At 44.7% G+C, this 23,199-nt stretch overlaps 1 protein-coding gene across 1 annotated transcript; it reads right to left on the bottom strand.

Annotated features, from left to right (window-relative positions):
* Nucleotides 1-1,864: 1,864 nt before the first annotated feature.
* On the bottom strand, nt 1,865-17,008 carry HMGCL (3-hydroxy-3-methylglutaryl-CoA lyase). Its single transcript, XM_074305877.1, has 9 exons — nt 16,884-17,008; nt 15,188-15,268; nt 14,322-14,429; nt 13,290-13,385; nt 12,303-12,451; nt 11,332-11,395; nt 9,761-9,949; nt 7,728-7,853; nt 1,865-2,622 (listed from the first exon to the last, which is right to left on the bottom strand). Exons 1-9 carry the CDS (start codon nt 16,944-16,946, stop codon nt 2,515-2,517), a joined length of 984 nt encoding a protein of 327 aa, XP_074161978.1. The 5' UTR covers nt 16,947-17,008; the 3' UTR covers nt 1,865-2,514.
* Nucleotides 17,009-23,199: the final 6,191 nt, after the last annotated feature.

Here is a 23,199-nt window from a genome sequence, read left to right as displayed (position 1 = left end):
AGTTAGGGAAAGAAGAGTGTCTAAGGTTTGCAGAGTGCTTTTTACATGCATTAGCTGATTTCAGTCCCATAATCACCCTGTGGGAGTGGGCTCTCACTGGCTCCACGTGAGGAGAGGGCAGCTCAGCTAGATTTAATGACTTGCCCAGGGAGTCACCCAGGAAGCATCTGAGCTGGATTTTGAAGCTACCTTTCCTGATCATCCACACTGCCTCTGGTGATCATCTTCACAAAGGCAGTGGGCTGAGCAGCAGGGTTGGTTTTGAGTCGGAGAACTGCTCTGCTTTCTTAATTGCCAGACCCAATGATCTTTACTCATTCTCCTCTTTCAGCAGTATTTAACATTTTTTGCCAAGTGTCCTCTCCCTGGATTTTAGTGACTCCTCCCACATGTTCCAACTCAGTCTTTGCTGGCTCTTTATGCCAGGCTCTCTCTCACCCCTCTCACTTGGTGACCTCATCAGTTCCCATGAGGTTAGTTATCATCTCTATGGAAATGACTCTCAGGTCTACAAATACATCCCTTTCTAGGTCCTCTCCTGACCTTCAGTCTTGCTTCACCAGCTGCCTAGTGGACATTCTGATAGAGTCTGGCAAGCCTCTTAACCTCAACATGTCCAGAACAGAACTCTTACTATCCTCTCACTCAAATTCATGCTTCAGTGTTGGGCACTCAGGCTCATCAACATGGTGTCATCCTCAACCCCAACCCTCACTCACCCCTTATAGCCAATTAGATGTCAAATTTCGTTCCATCTCTCTATTCCTCGAATGTGTCTCCTATTCTCCATTCACCCAGTCAAAATCTTAATGCAGTTCATGTTGAGACTATGGCAAAAGCCTACATGTGGCCTGCCTCCAGTCCACATTTCCCAAAATGATTCTCCTTTTGCCTCTTTTCACCTCCAGGGCACTGTATAGTAGCTAGCACTTAGGAGGTACAGTATCTACTAACTGGTTAGAGCTTTGCACACAGTAATACGTCATCTCTCTTCCCTCCTTTCCCATGACTCTCCGTTCCTGGTTTCCTGGACTTTCCCCAAGCTGTCCCCCACAACAATTATACATACTTTATTCATCTTTACTCCAGACTTCCTAGATGCCTTCAAGCTTCAAATGAAGGGCTTCCATCTACATGAAGATTTCCCTAGACCATACAGCTGTCAGGGCTAGACTGTGCGTGATTACTTTCTGAATATACTTAAACTTTCTCTCTCCCACGGCAGAAGGTAGACACTCTGAAGTTGGAGACAGTGGCATGTTTGCCTTTCGATCTCCAGTGCTTAGCACAGCATAGGAGTACATAGTAATGAAATTAATAACAGCTTGGTGGAGTGGATAGAGCACTGGATTTAAAGTCAAGAGGCCATGGGATCAAATGCTATGCGACTCCGGACAAGCCAGTTGAGCCTTTGCCTCAGTTTTATTGGTAAAATAAATGGCCCAAGGTCCCTGCCAGCCCTAAATCTATGATCCAGTAAATTCTAAATTTGTTGACACTACCTGTGTGACTTTAGGCAAAATCACCTCCCTGGGCCTCACAAATGGGGAAACTGAGGCATCTGGAATTATTTCCAGTTCCACTCCACACCCAGCATCCACAGATCCTCATTATTAACTTTTCTCCATAAACTGTTTTATCATCACTTTCCAAAGCACCTCTGATCTGAAAGGCTGAGTCCATTTCCTAAGGGGGGGAGAGGGGTTGGGAAGAGCTTACAGCTCAACCCCTCTTCATGTTGGGGTCCTTGCTCCTCTTTAAGAATCTCAACTTCTCCCATCCCTCAAACTGTTATGTCCAAGCTGAGAAGCAAAGCAATCTCTACTCCTTTGGCTCCCAAGACAGCATGTGGAGTTCTGGAGACTTGTCATTCCATCTTTTATTCACACTGATTAGAGATATACATTTAGAAATTATTTCCACATAGAGAATGGCACTTGAGTTTCTAGGATCACAGTCCTGAAATTGGCAGGATGGCACCAGGCAGCAGCATTTCAGGAATTCCTAAGAAGGATTTAATCTTCAGGAGGACCAAAGCCCTATCCAGGCCCAGTAACAGATGGGGATGTTAGTGACCAAAGGTTTGGGTGGAGAGGCTGAGCTCTTGGGAAAGGGAGCCAAGAAAAAACTCTGATTATTAGGATATGAGGAAGGGGTTCCAAGGCTTCTCCTAGCAACCTTTAGGAAATCCCTCTTCTCAGCATCAAAGATGATGGAAAATGAACCAGGAAAGCTTCCAGATTCAAAGCTTCTTCATGGGGAGAATTTGGAGATTCTTCCTCTGCCTCAATTCATCCAGCTTACTTCAGGGAAGCTCTTCCAGGCATGTGTACTGAGTTGATTTCCTAAAGAGGTCACTTCCCAATTCCTTTTCTTTGGCAGCCCTAGGTTGGGCACTTCCATTTTGGGGCTATTATCAGTGAGTCCCTTAATAAGAGTGAGGGAGAGCCCTTGGCTGCTGCTGGGGTCTGGCTGGCCCAGTCTGTTGGGGAAGGCAGGGGAGAAGAGGGGATGTCACAGTTTAGAACAGGAAGTGGCCTGGGCCACTTTGGAACTGCTTTTTCTATTCAAGGCTTGGCAGATAAAACTTCCAGCTTCCAACAACTTCGGAAGGCTCACCCCCTTGAAGAAATGTCATAAAACAGAGGGTCAGTTTTTCAGTAACCACTAATCTGGGGTGGAGGGAGAGGGAGCATACCCTGTCAGAAATGCATGACTGGTAAACTCAAATGGTAATACTGTATAAGAGGGTCTATTTTTAGGTGAGAAAATGTGGCCTAGCAGCAATTAACATGGCTGTGAGACTTTGAGGTTAGAGAGAAGAGGAGGAAAAAAAGTCAACCAGATTAGAAGCCTTCTAGCTTTCCTCTATCTTCCTGTGAGATTGTGAATCTTGCTTAGCTTGAGTCCATTTGTTCCATGAGGCAGACAGAAGGGCATTATGGGAATTGTTAGACCAGCGAGATGGAGATTGTCTCAGTCTAGGGAAGAATGGCTTTCAATTATCAGCAGCAGGTTTGCTGTTGACAAGCCTACGATTTTTAGCAGGGTCTCTACTTCCTCTCCTGTAAAGTGGGGATAATCTCCAACATTTGTGTTCTAGGATCTTTTTTAGCTGACATTCCTGTGTTAAGGGATCCTTTCAGCTCTGACCTTATAGACTCTAAAGTTTTTCCTAGCTCTTTACTTTAGGTTCTAAGGACTCTGGTATTCTATGTTCTTGGTCCCTCTGAGCACTCATATTCTGTGTCCTAGTCTTCAAATGTTTGAAACCTTGTCATATGAGAAAAGAACAAAGTCTTATTCTATGTGGTCATAAGATAGAAAAAAAATTGGAAATTGTGAGGTGTGAATTTTAATTTAATGTAAGAAAAAAAGTCTATAAACAAAGTTGTTTCATCAAAGAATCTGGTACTACACCACATACTTTTCAGATTGGCTAAGATGACAGTAAAAGATAATGATAAATGTTGGAAGGGATGTGGGAAAACTGGGACACTGACATATTGTTGGTGGAATTGTGAAATGATCCAAGCATTGGGGAGATAATTTGCAACAATGGCCAAGGGGCTCACCAAACTAGGTATAACCTTTGATTTAGTAGTCTCACTACTGAGTTTCCATCCCAAAGAGATCATAGAAGAGGGAAAAGGACCCACATGTGCAAAAATGTTTGTAGCAGCTCTTTTTGTAGTGGCAAGAAACTGGAAAGTGATTCGATGCCCCATCAATTGGGGAATGGCTGAATAAGTTATGGTATATGAATAAAATGAAATATTATTGCTCTAAAAGAAATGATCAGCAGGATGATTTCAGAAAGTTCTGAAGAGATTCATATGAACTGATGGTAATGGGGGGGAGGGGGAGAACCAGGAGATCACTGTATAGAATAACAACAAAATTATGTGATGATCAATTGTGATGGGCGTGGCTCTTCTCAATAATGAGGTGATTCAAGCCAATTCCGAAGGATTTGGGATAGAAGGTGCCAATCCCATGCAAAGAGAAAATTGTAGAGATTAAATGTGGAACAAAGTATAGGATTTTCACCTTTTGTTCGTTTGTTTGTTCTTTCTTGTGTTTTTTTTTCCCTTCTGATCTGACTTTTCTTGCACAACATGACAAATATATGTTTAAAAGAACTGCACGTATTTAACTTATGTGCCTGGGGAAGGAGAAGGGAGAGGGAGACAAATCTGGAACACAAAAGTCTTATAAAAACGAATGTTGAAAACTATCTTTACATGTTAATAAAATACTATTAAAAAAAGAACGTGGTACTGAATAAAAAATAGATAAGTTGATAAGTAGAATAGATTAGGTTGATAAACCTAAAGATCAAAGCTTTTGGAAAGTTGCTGGGAAAACTGGAAATCAATATGGCAGAAACTAAGCATAGACCAACATCTTACAGAATACATTAAGATAACATCAAAATGGGCATATATGATTTATCCATAAAGGATAATAACAGAAGCAAATTAGGAAAGCATGGAAAAAATTTACTTGTCAGATCTATGAATAAGAAAAGACCAAACAAGAGAGAATCATGGGAAGCAAAATGGATAATTTTTGAGTTTTTGCACAAATAAAATTAATGAAACCAAAATTTAAAAGGAAACTGGGAAATTTTTTTACATATTTCTCTAATATAGAGGAAGCCTAAAGTATAAAAATAAGAGCCATTCCCAATATGAATGCATCTCAAAGGATATGCATAGACAGTTTTCAGAAGGAAAAAAAAAGAACCCAAGCTAGTAATAATCATATTAAAAATGCTCTAAATCATTAGAGAGAAAAATCATATTAAAACAACTGAGGTACCTCATACCTATGATATTGTCTAATATGGTAGAAAAGCAAAATGACTAAAACTGAAGGGGATGAATAAAAACGGGAAAAATTATTGCTGGAGTTGTGAACTGCTCCAATCATTCAGAAGAACAATTTGGAACTATGCACAAAAGTCTAGAAAACTATGCATAAAAAAGGGAAAAGAACACAATATTTATATTAATTCTTTTGTGATTACAAAAACTGTTAATTGATGGATGTCCATCCATGAGGGAATGGCTCAACAAGTTGTAGTATATAAAATGGTCAAAGGATATGAACAAACAATTCTCAGATGAAGAAATTGAAACTATTTCTAGCCATATGGAAAGATGCTCCAAGTCATTATCAGTCAGAGAAATGCAAATTAAGACAACACTGAGATACCACTATATCCCTGTCAGATTGGTTAGAATGACAGGGAAAGATAATGGGGAATGTTGGAGGGGATGTGGGAAAACTGGGACACTGATACATTGTTGGTGGAATTGTGAACATGCCCAGCCATTCTGGGAGCAATTTGGAACTATGCTCAAAAAGTTATCAAACTGTGCATACTCTTTGATCCAGCAGTGCTACTATTGGGCTTATATCCCAAAGAGATCTTAAAGAAGGGAAAGGGATCTGAATGTGCAAAAATGTTTGTGGCAGCCCTCCTTGTAGTGGACAGAAACTGGAAACTTCATGGATGCCCCTCAATTGCAGAATGGCTGAATAAATTGTGGTAGTTGAATGTGGTAGTTGAATGTTATGGAATATTATTGTTCTGTAAGAAATGACCAGAAGGATAATTTCAGAAAGGCCTGGAAAGACTTACATGAACTGATTCTGAGTGAAATGAACAGGACCAGGAGATCATTATGTACTTCAACAATACTATATGATGATCAATTCTGATGGACGTGGCCCTCTTCAACAATGAGATGAACTAAATCAGTTCCAATAGAGCAGTAATGAATTGAATCAGCTACACCCATCGAAAGAACTCTGGGAGATGACTATGAATCACTGCATACAATTCCCAATACCTCTATTTTGTCTGCCTGCATTTCTGACTTCCTTCTCAGGATAATGGTACACTATTTCAAAGCCAGATTCTGTTTGTACAGCAAAATAAATGCATGGACATATATACATATATTGAATTTAACTTATACTTTAACATATTTAACATGTATTGGTCAACCTGCCATCTAGAGGAAGGGGTGGGGGGAAGGAGGGGAAAAGTTGGAATAAAAGGTTTTGCAATTGTCAATGCTGAAAAATTACCCATGCATATATCTTGTAAATAAAAAGCTATTAAAAAAAAAAGTTGCAGTATATGATTGTGATGAAGTACCACTGTACTTGAAGAAATGATGAAAAGGATGGTTTTAGAAAAAAAATTGGTTAAATTTGTATGAACTGATAGAAAAGAAAGTGAGCAGAACCAGAAGAAAATTCTAACAGCAACTGTTGCAGTAAAGTTAATCAACTGTGAAAGGTAGCTACTTGGCTTAATACAATGATCTACCAAAACTCCAAAGGACTTATAATGAAAAATGGTATCTATCTCCAGACAAAGAATTAAAGGATTCAAGTGTAAGCATTTTTTTCCCCTCTCAAGAACATGGTTAATAATGTGGAAATGCTTTATACAACTTCACAAATATAATGAGTACAATAAATCTTGCCTTCTTAGTGCATGGGGGAGGAACTGGAGGGAGAGAATCTGAAAGTGAAAATAAAAATTTGTAATATTCTTCTCTAAAATATAATGTTCTCTGGGAGCAGGTTTCTTAGGGGGGGCTTCTGGAGGCAGCCTTCGTTTCAGTTCAGAGTAATCACCCCAAATGCAGCCAGATATTAAAGTCAAAATCCTTTATTGTTTCCTTTTAAGTCTTGTCTCCTTCCTGGGGCCCGGTCAGCTTTCTTAGAGGCTTATCTCTCTCCTTGGTTCTGAGAGCTCCTACCTCTAGTCCTTTGCCTCTGCCAGCTTCTGCCTCTAGCTCCCTCCAAATGAACTTCTAGTGGGCTTCTTCTTTCTAGCCCTGAGACCTCTTCCTTATATGACTCACATTGAGTATACTGCAATCATTACATCACTAGGAAACCATTATTTGTTGTAGGATTAAATCAATGCTAAACTAGATTTAACCATTGTTTCCTCAATTCCACTTAGTATATTGTTTCAAGTTCTGGCCCATAACATCTCCTTGTAGGATCAGATCAATCATACTGAACCATGCTAAATTAGATAATTATTGTCTCTATTAATTCCACCGACTTAGTACCTTGTAAGAATCTTAACAAAAATTAAAAAACAACAAACCCAAACAAAGCTGTTGTCAAGTGGAATGAGCTCTCTCAGGGCATATAGTGTGCTCCCATCATTAGGTCTTCAAGCAGAGATTGGATGACCTCTCATCAGTCATATTGTAAAGTCATTTTCTATCACTATATTCCTCACCACTGCTGACATTCTATGTTTTAAGCTCTACTCTGGCTTCCATATTCTGCTATGGTTTAAACTCTTTCATATTCCTAAAGTTTTATGATTCTTTACTATCTCACTTCTGCAGTGCTAGCTACTCTGCTATCTCTAGGGCATCTACATAACCATGAGATCTGTTTTTTTTTTTTTTAAACCTTATTTCTCCTTTATTTTCTGTAGGAAAAACTTTAGCACCTGTAGGGTCAGAGCTGAAAGGATCCCTAAACACAGGAATGTTAGCTAAAAAAAGATCCTAGAACACAAATGTTGGAGATTATCCCCACTCTACAGGAGAGGAAAAAAAACAAAACAAACAACAAAAAAAAAACAAGGAAATCAGTTTGTTCAGGTAGATCATGTAAATCAAAGAACAGTCTGATGGCTTTAGTACTATGACCACTAGGGGGTAGATGGTACTTACTGTCTCAATCCCCAGTCCATTCAGCATGTATAGAAGGTCTTCTGTTGCCACATTTCCAGACGCGCCCTTAGCATATGGACAACCCCCAAGCCCAGCCACTGATGAATCCACCACCGTCACTCCCATCTAGAAACATAAGAGAAGTGGCTGCCTTGTGCAAGGAAGCCACTTTTGCTTTCAAGAATTCTGGGACATTCTCTTGACGTCTACAAATTCACCCATTTTGTGCTTGGAATTCCACTATTTTTTGGAGCCATTCCTTGGAGTTAGAGTCTACCTGTTACCAAGCAAAGAAACTGGGAAAGCCCCAGATAGCTCACTGAAAAGTGTTCCATTTATGGATTTCTTTCCTGTGGAAGATTTCAATTTGGAAGAAGAATAAAACCTGAGGGTAAGAGACACTTAGGGATATGAAAGTTGAGAGATTTTAAGTCAGTGAAAAAATTTCTAAGCGAGATTAACTAAAGACAAATTTGAGAATTTCAAAATGTCAGGAGTAGAGGGCACCCTGGGGGTCACCAATGAAATGACTCATTTTAGACATGAGGACAACCTAGAGAAGTGAGGTGACCTTCCCAAAGTCCGGCAGGTGCTAAGCAGCATAGCAGCATTCAAACTCCAATCTGCTGATTCCAAATCCCATCCTTTGCCACACTATTGTACAGGGAGCCCTACAGGAGGGAGTAACAGTCAGCCCCTCCATGGATCTGCCTAGACCGGCCAGTCCCAGTCAGGGTCAGTACCTACCCAAGATGGTAAGAAGACTCAGTCAGGTGATTAAGAGACTTCAGCTCATGATAAAGGAATTAAATCTCATCAAAAAAACCTCTGGCAACAGACCCTGGTCAGAGGAACTGGCCTTGGTGCCTCCAGGGCCAGGCCACTCGAGCATCTCTCCCTCTTCCTGAGCCTGTGTCCGTACAAGTTAGGAAAGAAAGGACAGTTTCCTGCACAAAGCTGGGAGTCATGGGGCTGTCCAGCCCAGAGGAGACAGGAGAGCAAAGGGGACGGAGCAGATAGGAGGAGCATGGGCCCGAGCTGTGGCTGCCCTCCAGCTTCTGCCCTTCTGAGCACCCTTGACCAAGCCCAGAACATAAGCTCCTCACCCCTCCTGGGCAGAAGGCAGTGATCTCTGCTTCCTCCCGTTCCGCTCTTAGACCCTCCACAGCTCTGTCTCCACTGGCTTTTCCAGCACTTGTCTGCCCCTCCTTCCTTGCCAGTACTTACGTGAAGCCTTTTCTGATGTGTCCCCCGTGACCCTCCTTCCCTGACCGCCTTGTATTTATTATGTGCATTTGGAGATGCACTTGTGGGTTTCCAAAAGAAAACATCCACCACTTGGGGCTCTGTGTTGCTGGTGCCCGGCACCCTCTGGTGCAGGGAATGTTTAATGAAGACCCGGGAAGTGACTTACCGTGCATCTGCCTCAAAATGGATGGATGGAGGGCACAGTGAGAGTGCTAGGCCCGGAGTCAGGAAGATGCCCGCCTAAGTCTGGCCTCCATAAAGCCCTTAGCAGAGTGCCCCAACCCAGGGTCAGCACTACTGATGACTGTTACATATGTTACTGTTCTCTCTGTACTTCAGCAGCTGCTACTCTTATTCTCCCCCTGCATTCTAGGCTGAGAGTGGGTCTGGGTCGGGTGCTGGACCTCAGGGCAGACTGAAAGATGAGTGGTCACTCTTCAGACCTAGGACTGGAATCCCAAGAACTTTAGTCCTTAAGAGGGCAGTGAAGGGAAGGGAGGGAGCTTCCTCTCTGGATATGTGGGCAGAACAGAGCCTCCGAGGGAACAAGATGAAAGCTCTCCCTCTGGAGCAGAGATCGAAGGACTCAGATCTGGAGAGAGCCTGTCGGTTCATCTAGTCCAATCTGCTAATTTGGCCAAGGAGGAAATGGAGGCCAGGAGAGTTCAGGTGACAGAACCATGGCTGCAGACCAGAACTCCCTCCCTGCCCTCGACCATTCAGCCGACCGGCCCATTTCCCTGAGAGCATCTGTCTCTTTTGAAGATTCCCTTCCTTGCCATTACCTGAAGAGCCATCAGGATGTTGCTGAGGGCTTGTCCATAGGTGTCATGGCAATGGACGGCCAGGGCACTCACCGGCACCTCTTTCATGACAGCAGACAGCATATCCTTCATGCCAACCACTGTGCCCACGCCAATGGTGTCACCCAGGGAGATCTCAAAGCAGCCCATTGAGTACAGCTTCTTAGCCACCTGGAGAGAGAAGATGACACCGGGCAGGGTGACCTCCACGGGTTGAGAGGAGCCAGGGAAGGAAGAGAAGCCCTTGGCCCCTGACCACAAGAGGGCCATGAACTGGTCAAGGCATAAAGAGGCAGCCCTGCTAGGGCTGAGGGAAGTGACCGGAGAGTTCTTCTAGATCTTGCCTTTTACTCGGGTCCCCATGGATCAAGTCATAGTCTCCCCCAAGCATCCCAGAGCTGAAGGCGTTCTCAGGGGCCATTTCAACCAAACTTACAACCAAGCATAAGCTGGTTCTTAGAGCACCCCTGAAAAGCGTCAGTCAGTCTTTACTCAAATACTTCCAGAGACAGAGAGCTCACTGTCCCTCCCGGCAGCCCAATGGACTTTTCTAAGGCTCTCACCATTAGGTTTTCTCAGACCTTCTGCAGTGTCCCCTCCCACGCTTGGTTTTCTGGGGGCAAAGAATAAGACTAAGCTCTCTCTTCCATAGGACAGCCGTCACATTATTGAAGAGCAGTCATATCAGCAATTTTCCTTCTGTAAGCTAAACATTTCCAATTCTTTGAACAGTTTCTTTCTTTTTTTTTTTTTTTTTGAACAGTTTCTTATAGGACTTATAGGACTGATGTACTTTCAGTGCTTAGGACAGAGCCTGGTACACAGCAGGTGCTTAATCAAAGTCTGAACTTGCTTTCTCATGTCACTGTGTACATTTATCTTCCTTCTATACCGAAACATTGCTTCCTGCCCAAATCCAGTTTCATTTCATTTCTCTCTTTCTCTAGGGCTATGCCCACAGGAGGTGATGGATAAATGTTTGCAAACATCCAGACCAGCAAGTTTCTTTCCTTTGGAAAGTGAGCGAAGGATTCACAGAACCCATATCTAGGTCAGAAACCATCCCTCCAAAGAGACTTCAGAGAGCTCTGTACCTGGGAAAGGCTACATGTGCACTATCCACTGAGGGAACAAGGGATAATTCTCAGATGGGACCACTCAAAGGGACCCGAATGATGAGGAAGAATGAATTCATGGGGGCAATTATTGAAAGGGAAGGGGGCTGATGACATAGAATCTGCTTGACTCCAGAGGGCAGAACGAAGAGGAACAACTGGAAGATTCAGAGAAGCAGAAAGTTTTCCAGCACAAGAGAAATAACTCCCTAATTTCTGACAACATCCTAGAGTGGAATGGGCTGCCTCTGGAGGCTGCAAGGTACCATTTTGGGAAGATCTTCAGCAGAGGCTGATTACTTGTCAGAGATCACTGTGGAGCAGGTCCACCACCTCTCAGTGCCCGACCTTTTTAAAGAAGGAAAGGCCTCCGCCCCTTGTCTTCCCACCACAATGTAGCCAAACCTTCACAAAACTCCTGTTCCAACAGAGACACACCTCAGCTACTTTGGCTGGGGAGATTTTCCCTTCATACGGGCATCCAAGCACGCAGGACACGTACCTGCCAGGAAAACATGCCCTTGTCAGGGGAGCTCCAAGTGGTGAGAAAACCAAGGCCAGAGAGAACCAAGACCATTGGGACGGGCTGTCTTACCCACCCACCCCACCGGTAGAGGGGGTTCTGTATACAAAGCCTGAGCTGGGCTGGCTGCTGGGCCCCAGGCTCTCACCTTCCCAACAAGGCCAAACCACAAGGGAATAAGTCTGGTCTTCAGACAGGGATGTTTTCCCAAAACTTAACATTTCTTCAAGAGCCCATGATTCCATCCACCTAGATCTGTAGATCACAACCCCTCCTACCAGACCAAAGGTCATCACTCAGCGGCAACAGATCCCTCTACACTTCCTGAGCTGCCTTCCAGACAAGGGTCCTCTCTAGACCTGCCTGGGCTATCTCTTCTGCTTGGAGAGCTGGTGCTCAGGTGGCCCTGGAGAGTCAGAGTCTCCTCTAAGCCATAAGGAGGGCTCAGAGAAAGCTCTCATTGGAGGCTCTCACTAATATTAGCAATACCATCTTGGACTCACCAGAACTCAAAACAAGGTTTTTTCCACTATTCTAATCTCATCTTCTTATCGCACCTATGAAATCATGGGATCATGCACCCATTTTAAAGATGGGGAAACTGATGCTCAAATAAGATTCCAAAGTCACAAGCTTTAGAACTGAAAGGGAGCCCAGAGGCCATCTAGTTAAACTTCCTCACATTAAAAGGCAGAAACTGAGGCTTAGGGAGGTTAAGGGACTTGGTCCAGGTCACCCAGCAGCAAGGCTCTGACCCAGCCAACACCCACAGGGCCAAGCCCGCTGTCTTGGCGCACGTGGTCAGGCCTCACGGACACCCAAAGGCCTGTGGCGGGCCACTCCACAAGGAGCCCCAGAGAAGGGAACACAGGGAGTGCCAGCTCACCCTCGCACCCGGATGCCAGAGCCTTTGGCCGCACTCAGGACTTTCTCAAACTTCTCCAAGCTCTCGTCGATGGAGCAGTTGATGTTTTTCTTGGTGAAGAGCTCCGAGGCAGCCCCAAAGATGGCCACTTCTTTGGCCCCCGCAGCGACCTATCAACAAGCAGTACCTCTGTAGAAAGAATGCTGTCTTTGGAGTTATGGGAGCTAGATTCAAATCCCAACGCTGCTTCCCCACTTCTGCAAACTCGGGCCTCAGTGTCTCCCTCTCTAAAATGAGGGAGTTTAACTAGTTGGTTGAGGCCCTTTCCACCTCTAGAAATGCGATTTCTCAGGGACTGAGGGGGCCACCACAGTATGACCTGAAGCCCCTCTTCTCACCCAGTGCCTGAAGTTCAAGCTATGGAGAAACGGTTCAATTTGGACCCAGGATCCAAGGCTTCACTACATTTTTTCCTCTGGGAATTAGAAGACTTTGGCAGTAACCTTGAATGATAATGTATACATTCATCTACACATTTGCTGTATGATAGTAATCATAACTGCTAAGATTTATGTAGCATTCACTACGTGACAGGCCCCATGATGGCCCTACAATTATAATCTCAGCGCGTAAGCACCCTGAGACAGGAACTGGCTCTTATTCCATCTTTGTTACCTCAGAACCCATCACATAACAGACATTTAACACACGTTCGGGGCACTGGACTCCACTGGAATGGAAACAATACTCAGGGCTTGGCTGTCCTAGATAAAAAGTTAAAAGGCCCAAAGTTTTAGAGCTGGAACAATCCCCTCGTTTAACAGATGACAGAAATGAAGTTGAAATGTCATGTGCCTTGCCCATGGTCACTAAAATATTTGAACTCAGGTCCTCTGGCTCCCAAGCCCAGCCCTAATATCCCTGCCCAGCCTTCCCTCCAGGGACCCTCCCAGAGGTGGGAGAGGACTGAGCCTCAGAGAGCAGCAGGGGGCGCTCTGCTCCTTTTACCGCTGCCTGGAAGCCTTGGAGATTGGGGGTCAGGACTGGGTAGTGGATGCCAGGAAACTTCTTGATGCCCATCAGGACTTCCGTATGATCTGCCATCTGGGGAGCCGGGAGAGAAGCATCCAGGGTTAGAAGGTGCCAGGAGCACCAGGGTTCTCAGGTGCAAAAAAACACCAGGATTCCAGCATCAGAGGGCCAGGACTCCAAGGGACCCCAGAGGCATTCTAGTATCCCTCCCCCGTAGATGGGGAAACTGAGGCACAGGTTAAGCCTGAGTGCTGAGCCTCCCGCAGAGGGACAGAAGGCCCCACCTCCCAGACTGCTACTCCCACAGAACAGCCTGAGGGGTGACAAGTGAGGGGCACAGTGCCTTTGCTAGAACCCAAACGGAAGGCATATGGGCCTGTTTTACAGAAGGGAAAACTAAGGCCAAGAGAAGAGGTGAATACTCCAGGGTCATAAATTTGTAGCTTTGAGAAGGAAAGGACCTCTTCCCTTGAAGGAAGCTTCAAGCCAAACTGGGAGTGAGCAAAGCCAGCCACAGAATGGAGACCCGCTGCCTCTGAGATCTTTCCTCCAGAGAGAGAGAACAAGGGAGGTCCGCAGTGCTGACAAGGGGATGTGACCTTTACTCCAGTGTAGACGAGGAGATGTGACTTTTGTTCCAGCCTCTCCAACTCTGGGCATCCTGGGGGCCTGGACCCACTCAACAGGGAACTTTTCTAACTCTCACCCAATTATTAGCTCCCTCTCCCTTCTCTAATGATGGAGCATTCACTCCATCTTGTATCCCCAAGGGTATTTAGAAAAAGCTCAGGGACTGTTTCCTTTTGTCACTTACTGCATTAAGCAGAGCCCAGTAGAGGGTCTGGCACACAGCAGGGGCTTAATAAATGCTCTGCTGGACTGGATCAGGAGACGATGACGGACAAGGACACGGTGTGCCCAAGGGAGCCTAGCATTACCCATGAAAAGATCCCAATCCCGGCCCAGCAAGTGAAGCCTTCTCCGCCCCAAGCCGCAGGCCGCGCTCACCTGGGGCACCCACTTGGGGGACACGAAGCTGGTGGCCTCGATGACAGGGAGTCCGGCCTCAGACAGCATGTCGATCAGCCTGATTTTCAAGTGAGCAGGTAGAATGTGCTGCGGAGACAAGAGAGGCGCGGAGAACTCAGGCACGAAGGAACGCCGGGCTGGCCACCAGCACCTGCCACCTTGGAGGCCCCGGCCTGGGGCTCACCCTGAGCTGTTATTCAGATTCCCGGGCAAGGCCCTGGCCCACGACAAGGTTTTCCTTAAGCCCAGTCAGAACCTGGCTACATGTCAAGGACCAGGAATCAGGCCCCACCCCCACCACTGCCATCAGCCCTCTGTCTCCTTCAGTTGCTGGTCCCTAGGACTTGTGCCTCAAAGCCCGTCTCCAGCTGGCCCCCAAGTCCTGCCAATTCTCCCTGCTCTCTGAGCTGCTGCCTTTGTACCCAGGCCCGGGTCCCCTTGGCCTCTAGCACTGCAGCAGCCTCCTAATGGTAGGTCCAGGGCCGGATTTCTCCCCCTCATCGGTTCCAGACTGAAGCTGCCCCCATCACGTCACACAGGACCTCTAAGTGAGAGTCAGTTTTAAATGAAAGGAAAGTCAGAATCATAGACTGAGGACTCTCAGGTTACCAACTCCCTCATTTTACAGATGAGGAGACTGAGGCCCAGAGAAAGGAGGAAAACTTTGCTTGCCTCAGTTTACCCATCTTATAAGTGTCTGAGCTGGACCAAGGGCCCACTGGCTGCTGGCCCAGTTCTCTCCGTTACTGTCTCCTGTCCCTGAACATCATTCTCCCCAGCTCTATTGGTGTTTTTCTGGTGAATGAGTCAACCTAGGTGCGGGGCCAATAGATTTCCACATTTACCTTTTCATTTTGCAGACCATCTCGGGGGCCCACCTCCACAATTTTAACCTGCTTCGGGAACACAGGCAGGCCGGAGCTGATCTTAAACACAAGAAGAGAAGGGATGGCTGACACGTTTAGGGGAAGGGATAACTGAAATATCTGAGCATCATTCAGTAACACCGACAATGCAGGTAGTGCTCTCCACCATTTTAATCATTTGGCCCAGACACCTTCCAAGCCTAAAATACCTCTTTTAAAAAATTTAACTTTATTTCAATTAATAATAATTAAATACCACCTTCTTCCCCTTCCCCCTTCCTATCTCTTAAAAAAACAAACAAAAAAACACCTTATAACAAACATGTATAAGCAAAGCAAACTCTGCCCCAAAAACAGATGTCTCACTATGTACCTCCATCAGGAGATGGAGGAGATCCATCCTTTTGTGACATGTCTTCCCCACCCCCTGAGGCGGGGGTTAAGTGACTCGCTCAGGGTCACACAGCTGGGAAGTGTTCAGTGTCTGAGACCGGATTTGAACTCGGGTCCTTCTGAATTCAGGGCTGATGCTCTATCCACTGCGCCCCCTAGCTGCCCCCAAATCCATCCTTTTTAAAAAGAGGCAGACGACACAGACATTGCTATACTGCCACGTTTACTTGCCCCCTCAGTACAAGGTCCCCGGGAAGCCTTACCCCCTCACACCTCACATAAAGCTTTGAGTTTAACTCCCACATACTTTTGCCTGTGACAGATTTCCAACTCTGTTACCAATTGTGTGATTCTGGGGAAATCACTTCAGTCTCTGTGCTGCCTCAGTGACCGCAAATCTGTGAAATGGGAAAATAGTACCCCACTCCCAGAGCAGTAAACTGTCACTTCCTGCGGGCGGGGTCAGGCCTGGGCCCACCGAGGTGCTCTTCCATTAACGGCCGAATCGCTCTCTGGCACCCCCCCCCACTGGAAAGAAGAGGACGCGTCTGTTTCTTTTTAAAGCTTTTTATTTTCAAAATATAAGCACAGTTCTCAGCATTCACCCTTGCAAATCTCGCGCGCCACATTTTTTCTCTCTTCTCCCCCCTCTCCCTCGGAAGCAAGTAATCAATAGTTAACATCTTAAACACGGGCAATTCTTATAGATGTTCCCATAATCATCAAGCTGCGCAAGAAAAATCAGGCCAAAAAGTGAAAAAACGAGAACAAAACAAAAAGCAAGCAGACAAAAAAGGTGAGAATACTCCGCGGTGATCCACGCTCCGCCCCCAGTCTGTGACAAGGGCATTTCTTACTGAGTGACCTCCTCCTCCGGGCGGACACTTCATCTAGCCCACGCGGGGTCAGAGGGCAATCCTTCACGAAGTGGGGGTGGGGTTTTAGCCGGGGAGCTCCGGGAGCGAAGGAGAGCAGGGGCGGGCCTTTGCCTTCTTTCCTTCCCCAGTGCCTGGCATACAGCAGGCGCCTCATAAATGCTTGCAGAAGCGTTCTTAGGAAGCATCAGGCGGGGAAGGAAAGGGAAGCTCCGCGTTCGCCAGCCCCACGGAGAGGGGCCCAGCGCGATTCCCGTCCGGTCCGAACCCGGGTCTGCCCCTCCCCTTTCTACTCCTCCCCCCAAGCTCAAGGTCGGGGACGCGGGCGCCACAGAAAACTGAATGGGCGCAGGAAGGAGAGGGAGAGCGGGTGCGGGCAATCGGGGTACGCGTGGGGGGAAACTTACAGCCCGCACTGAAGATACCCCAACCATCCTAAGGGGCGATAACGATCTCCAGACAGTCCCCATTCTAGATGTCCGCAGTGCGCAGGTGCCGTGTGCGTGCCGGGTCACGTGGAGGAGCTGCGCTCGGAACGGGGGCGTGGCCTGCTCCTGGAAGCGCCCGCCCAACCCAACCTGTTCTTGAGTGCCGGCTCCCCCTCGTGGTTCTTTGGGGCACGACAATTCTTCCAGGACTAGGAGAGCGGTCTTCTGACCTCGCTGACCTGCTCTTTTTAATTTTTTCCTTAATTGAAGCTTTTTATTTGTAAAACACATGCAAGGATAATTTTTCAACTGGTTTAATTATTAAGAAATTATAGGGGGCAGCTAGGTGGCGCAGTGGATAGAGCACCAGCCCTGAATTCAGGAGGACCTGAGTTCAAGTCTGGTCTCAGACACTTCACACTTCTAGCTGTGTGACCCTGGGCAAGTCACTTAACCCCAGCCTCAGGGGGGGAAAAAAAAAAAAGAAAAATTATGAGTCTTCTCCTTTCAGACTAATTCTTTTTTTAAAGTGTTTTATTTTCAAAACACATTCCTAGTTAGTTGTCAATATTCATCCTTGCAAAATCTTGTGTTCCAAATTTTTTTCTCCTCCTTCTCCCCTAACCCATTTTCTGGATGGCAAGTAAATCAATATATCAGACTAATTCTTTATGAAGGCAAACTTATGAAGCCATTTTTTGCCTAAATTCTTAGGCCTTTTATTACCACACAGGTATTGCTTCAGACCCATCAAGACTGTGGAAAGACCTTAGCTTAAAAAGGCCAGAGTCTCTCACTGCAGCTGGTGCTGTCTCCCATCATCTTGACCCATGTCTTGCCACTGGACTCCGATGACTTTGGTGGAAAGAGGGAAGCTGATGATTTTGCCACTTAAATCCAATTCACTTGCAGGTCAAGACATCACCTTCCTGAAAGGTCTTCTCTGAGAACTGAGTGAAGGCTAAACAACAACAAAGGTTCTGCTTTCTACAAATACTGATACTTGTATTCAGTTGTAAGCTATTCTGAGTCACCAAGAGTAATTAAAGTGTTTATGGTACTACTATCAAAGAGTATAATGAACTTATAATGAATGAAGCAATTAAGCTCTCAGACCTAATTTTCCAAAAGACTATATTTACTCTATAGTTTGGCTTCTCTATATTTAAAGATTTGGACATTATCAGTCTTTATAATAGATCATCTTTAAAATGAAGATATATGACATGTATAAAAATAAAGCATAGCATTTAAAAGTTATTCAAGTGTTATGTCAAGTGGAAAATAAGGTAGCTAATGAAATCTCACATATTGTTGGATGAGAAAGTCATGGGAAAGATTAGCAGCCTATTGAATGTTAGACAAGCCAATTTTGGTCATTCCTGGAATGTTCTGCTTCAGTTGTGTTAAAACCATCTCTTGGGGCAGCTAGGGGGCGCAGTGGATAGAGCACCAGCCTTGAATTCAGGAGGACCTGAGTTCAAATCTGGTCTCAGACACTTAACACTTCCTAGCTGTGTGACCCTGGGCAAGTCACTTAACCCCAGCCTCAGGGACAAAAAAAAACACAAAAAAAAAAAAAACTGTATCTTGTTCTGAACCGCCAGTATAGCAAGTTTATAAGTAGTCGGCATAAAGGATCAATAGCAGTAAGATTGCAAAGGGGACAGTAGAAGTCATGTATAAACTGTCCATAAGGTCAAAGGTACATAATTTACAAATTGTATCATATATTATATCAAAAATCCATCCCGGTAACCTGTATGGAATGAAGGGACGTTAGCTAGATAAAGCAGTCAAAGTTTTGGTCCTGTGATATGTAAATCACAGACAAGTTCAGCCAGCTTCAGGACACCAAAAGGTGCTGATAAATTTGGGATAACGTGGACAAGTTAACTTTAAGGTTTTTACTACCAACTCTGAAATGATTTGAAAGGTAAACAGTAAGAATTAGTGTTTTCCAAAAAAACTTTATAAAAATAAGACCTTAAAATCATGCCTTCCCCCAAAATTCTCCTTCTTTGTGGGTTCCATGATGTCCAGGGCTCCCAGTTCTACCCCAAGGTTCTATGAGTGATGCTCTCTGCTTCTCCCCTCTGGCCATCCTTTTCCCCATGCTACATGCCTTCCTTCACCACCCTATCTTCCATCTCTGAGCCATCTGCCTCCATACTGCTTTCTGTGCCATTTATCCTGACCCCTTCTGTGCCTTAGGAAAGTGAGATTATATTTCCCGTTGTCACTGAGGGTCTTTCCCAGCAAATTTCCAAAGAACCAAATCCACCAGCTTCCATTTTATAATTTCACAAACCAGCAATCAAATTGCCATCTTTTTTCTGGCATATGGCAACTATGATACCACAATTTAAATAATCTGTCCGATTCAAAGAGCAGTTAGGTGGTGCAACATACAGGGTTCTGGAGTTGGAGGCAGGATAGCCCCAAGTTCAAATTTGACCTTAATTCAATAAACATATTATGCAGCTACCATGTACCAGGTACAGACTAAGCACTCTCTAGTTGTATAACCCTGGCCAAGTCACTTCCTCAGTTTGCTCATTTGTAAAATGGGAATAAAATTAATAGCACCTATTCCTAGGATTCTTATCAAGATCAAATGAGTTAATACTTATAAAGCTTTATACTTATATACATAAACACTTATATATATATACACACACACACATTATCTAAATGTCAGTTGTTTTTAACCTAAAGCCTTAATTCTTTTAAAAAATAGCTTTTTATTTTCCAAATACATGTGAAGATAGTTTTCAACATTCATTTTGCAAAACCTTGTCTTCCAAATTTTTCTCCCATCCTTCCATTCTTCCTTCTCCTCTAGACAGCAATCAATCTAATATAGGCAAATCCTAAAATTAAAAAAAAAACAAAAAACTTAGTGCTTATGAGATCAGTAATGATTTAATGTTTTAAAACTTATCTGTATTTAATGTAGTAATTAAATTAGTATCGCTAAAATGAAAAAAAAAAATGAATAACACTGAAAAACATGGAAGATTTGTTACCAAAATTCAATGGTGCTTCTTTCACTGTCTATACAAACAGTAGTTTAGTTGTGTCCAACTCTTCATGACCCTATTGATATATGTAGCACAGCAATGATGTCTGTGGGGTTTTCTTGGCAGGGATACTAGAGTAAATTGCCATTTCTTTCTCCAGTAGAGTAAGGCAAACAGGGTAAGTGACTTGTCCAGGATCACACAGCTTGTCAGTGATTTAGGTCAGATTTTAACTCGAGTCTTCTTGACCAGATCTAGTACTTCATTCCCTGAGTCATCTAACTGCCTCATATATAAATAGAAACATGGAAGTTATTTATATTTGCTAATCATTTTATATCCATGGAGATTTAATGAATCAATGTGAAAACTGAGTTTTCTCTAGTCCACATCTTTTTCTCATTTCTAAATTAAAACAAACATTTATCCCTTTCCTTGCCAAGGTAGCATCCTAATTTTTTCATATTTATTAAGACAATGAATTTGTATCTTGAATTAAGTGATTTTGGATGCCGTAGTATGACTATGCATAACTGTGATTCTTTTGATATTTCTTAGACTATATTTTATGATCTGGGTCCATCTTGTAATTCTGCCTTCTGATTCAATTTTAATTTTCTGTGAAAACTTATTAGTGGTTTTGCTTCCTCCCCCAATCCCCTTCATATACTTAGTCCTTTCCTGATTTCATATCTTGATATAAATAGGATTATCTTTCACCCTATTTTGTGGCAGAACCCCTTATCATTTGGGTTGCCCAGGGAGAGAACACTGAGAGGGCCTTCACTTAGCTTGCATGGGAGAGATGGATTTCTACCCCACTTTATAGATGGAATTGGGGGGAAGATAACCCAAAGATTTCTATTGTCTAGAAAATTGTGGATATTCTGCTTCCCAGAGCTAAGACCCAGTAAGCGGGCTTACATAATAATCCCTTGCATCTTGGAATGATCCCACTTTCTGGAAAGTGTCATTAAAGAATTTCGTTTTCCTTATTTCCCAGGGCCATCCATCATGTGTTCACAATCTCTCGTGAGTTCCTTGTCACTGATGGATACTGTACTCCTGTTCCCAGATAGAACTTTGGTTTTGTGCCCCACAGGGTGGCCATAACCCCTAAGATTTGAGACAGTGACTGACCCCACGGGACACAAGAACACCTGCATTGTCCCAAGAAATGCCAACCGTGAGAATTATTCCAGGATCTAAGAATGAGTGTACTGTGGGCCAAGCCCTTTCATTTATGTAAGTGGCCACAACCTTAGTGTCACAAGCCTTCCTTCTTAGGGATTAGGGGATGAGTGTGGCTTCCATTTTCCTTTAAATAAATAAAGTGAATCAAACTTTCCTGGTTCCAGGCTGCCATTTGTTTGGCTCTAGACACACAGTGAGGGGCTGTTCTAGTCTGGGGTTCTGGGTCACTATTAAGAACAAACAACTCACTCAAATCCTTTGTCAGCTGAGCAATCCTTGCCAGCAGGGCTGATCTCTTCCCGTGGTCACGTTTGGAGATTAGCTCTTCCTTCCTTCTGGTTTTTTTATCAAGTTCCCTGAGTGGGACAGCCCTTGGTGTTCCTTCTATCTCCTTTCCTATTCCTACCTGTAGGTTTTGTTCCGTGCCCCGCTGCCCTCTGGGCCTGGTGTCAACGTGCTGCTAATAAAGCTTCCTCTATATAATGGTTTGTCCCTTCTCTCAAAATCTCACTGAGCCAGCAGAACAGTAACCAGTTAAACCTGGGCTGCCGGCACCTTCTCTTGGCTTATGGATCATCGGCCAAGCCGGAGACTATGTTTGTGGGCAGCCACATGTCCAGGGATAGGTAGAAAAGGCAGCTAAGACTTGAGTCCTCCGAGGAAAGTTCCTCCAAAACTATCAGGGAACCTTGTCCTTCAGTGGTAGAGGAGGGTTAATCTACTGCTGAAGCACAAGATTTGATGGTACCCCCTTACACCCTCCCCCAAAAGCCCACATCCCACAGAAAGAGATCCTTTCTTCTTAGGGTCAATACATCTCTCCCTGCCTTGGCCCCTGCCTGGTGCAGCCCGTTCCCCACCTCGGCCTCAGCCACCTTGGCATTTTCCTCCTACCCCCGCTGTGTATACCATGAAGATAAATTCATTCCCTTAATTTGGCAGCCTAATAACCACATCAAAAGACAAACTAAAAGTGTAGGTGACCACGCAGTAATGCTTATTGCCCCTCAAGCCACTCTTTAAAGAGTCTAGATGTTTTCCAGGAGTAAGTCAAGCTTGCAAGTTCATAGCTTGAAGCCTCCAGTCTCTTTCCTCTTAAACAATGTGGGCCTGTGCCTACATCTGGTGGGAAACATCCCTAGCTGAGGAGCCGGAGAGAATGTGAGTTACTTGAGCTTAGGGTCTGTTTTCATCTCCCCTCGCTGGAACCCAGTTGGCGTGTAGTAACACACAGTACAGGCTAGTCCCAGGGCACCAAGTTTAGAAAACTAGCTTCAGTGGGAAACTGTAGATGTTGGGATGGGGAGCTGGGCTTCCTCCTCTGGTGTCCTGACTTTCTGGCTCTTCTCCATCCCTCCACTGTGCAGGAGTGTTTCTTGGTCTTGAGTGGAGACATCACTCTGGGTCTGGACAGTTGTACTTAGAGCACGAGGGCTTATTCTGCAAGATCACCCCTGGATTTCTTTAAAGATTTAGCTCAATATTTTTAGGCTGAATGACCCTGTGCTCTGGAGTAGTGAGGATTCCTTGATAGAAAAGGCAACAGAGATTCCTTCCAACTCTGCAAAGTTCTAACTTCATTGATCCTCAGTTTCTTGACCTTTAAAATGGGAATATTAATACTTATTTCTTCAATGTTGATGGAAAGAGGTTTTTTGCACACACACCCCCCCAAAGCACTACAATAATGTTTTATAGTCAAGAGAGAGGCTCAAGGGCCTTGTGTGACACCATGGAGTCACACAGAGGCAGATCTGGTCCCCGTTTTGTCTGGGGCTCTACTATATGTTCACTTAGGAGTTTCTTTCATTTAAAAACAAAACAAAACAATGGAGGCATTCTAGCCATTATTCCCACCTTGAGGCAGAAAGTGAGGCTCAGAGCAGACACCTGACTTGCCCAAGGTTCCCACATCAGTTAGTGGCAGAAGCAGCACTTGGACCCAATGGTTCTGTCTCCAAATGGGTCATTTTTCACTGTTCAACATCAGAATTCTAACTTTACTGTTGAGTTTGGGAGATACACTGAAGATCTCTTGTACAGATTGATTTCTGAAAAGGCAGACAGGGGCCTGCTTG

This window comes from Sminthopsis crassicaudata, chromosome 3 (assembly GCF_048593235.1).
Source record: "Sminthopsis crassicaudata isolate SCR6 chromosome 3, ASM4859323v1, whole genome shotgun sequence".
In the NCBI taxonomy this organism is placed as follows: Eukaryota; Metazoa; Chordata; class Mammalia; order Dasyuromorphia; family Dasyuridae; genus Sminthopsis; species Sminthopsis crassicaudata.
Note: the sequence above shows the minus strand (reverse complement) of the source record. Positions and strands in the feature narration are given on the sequence as shown.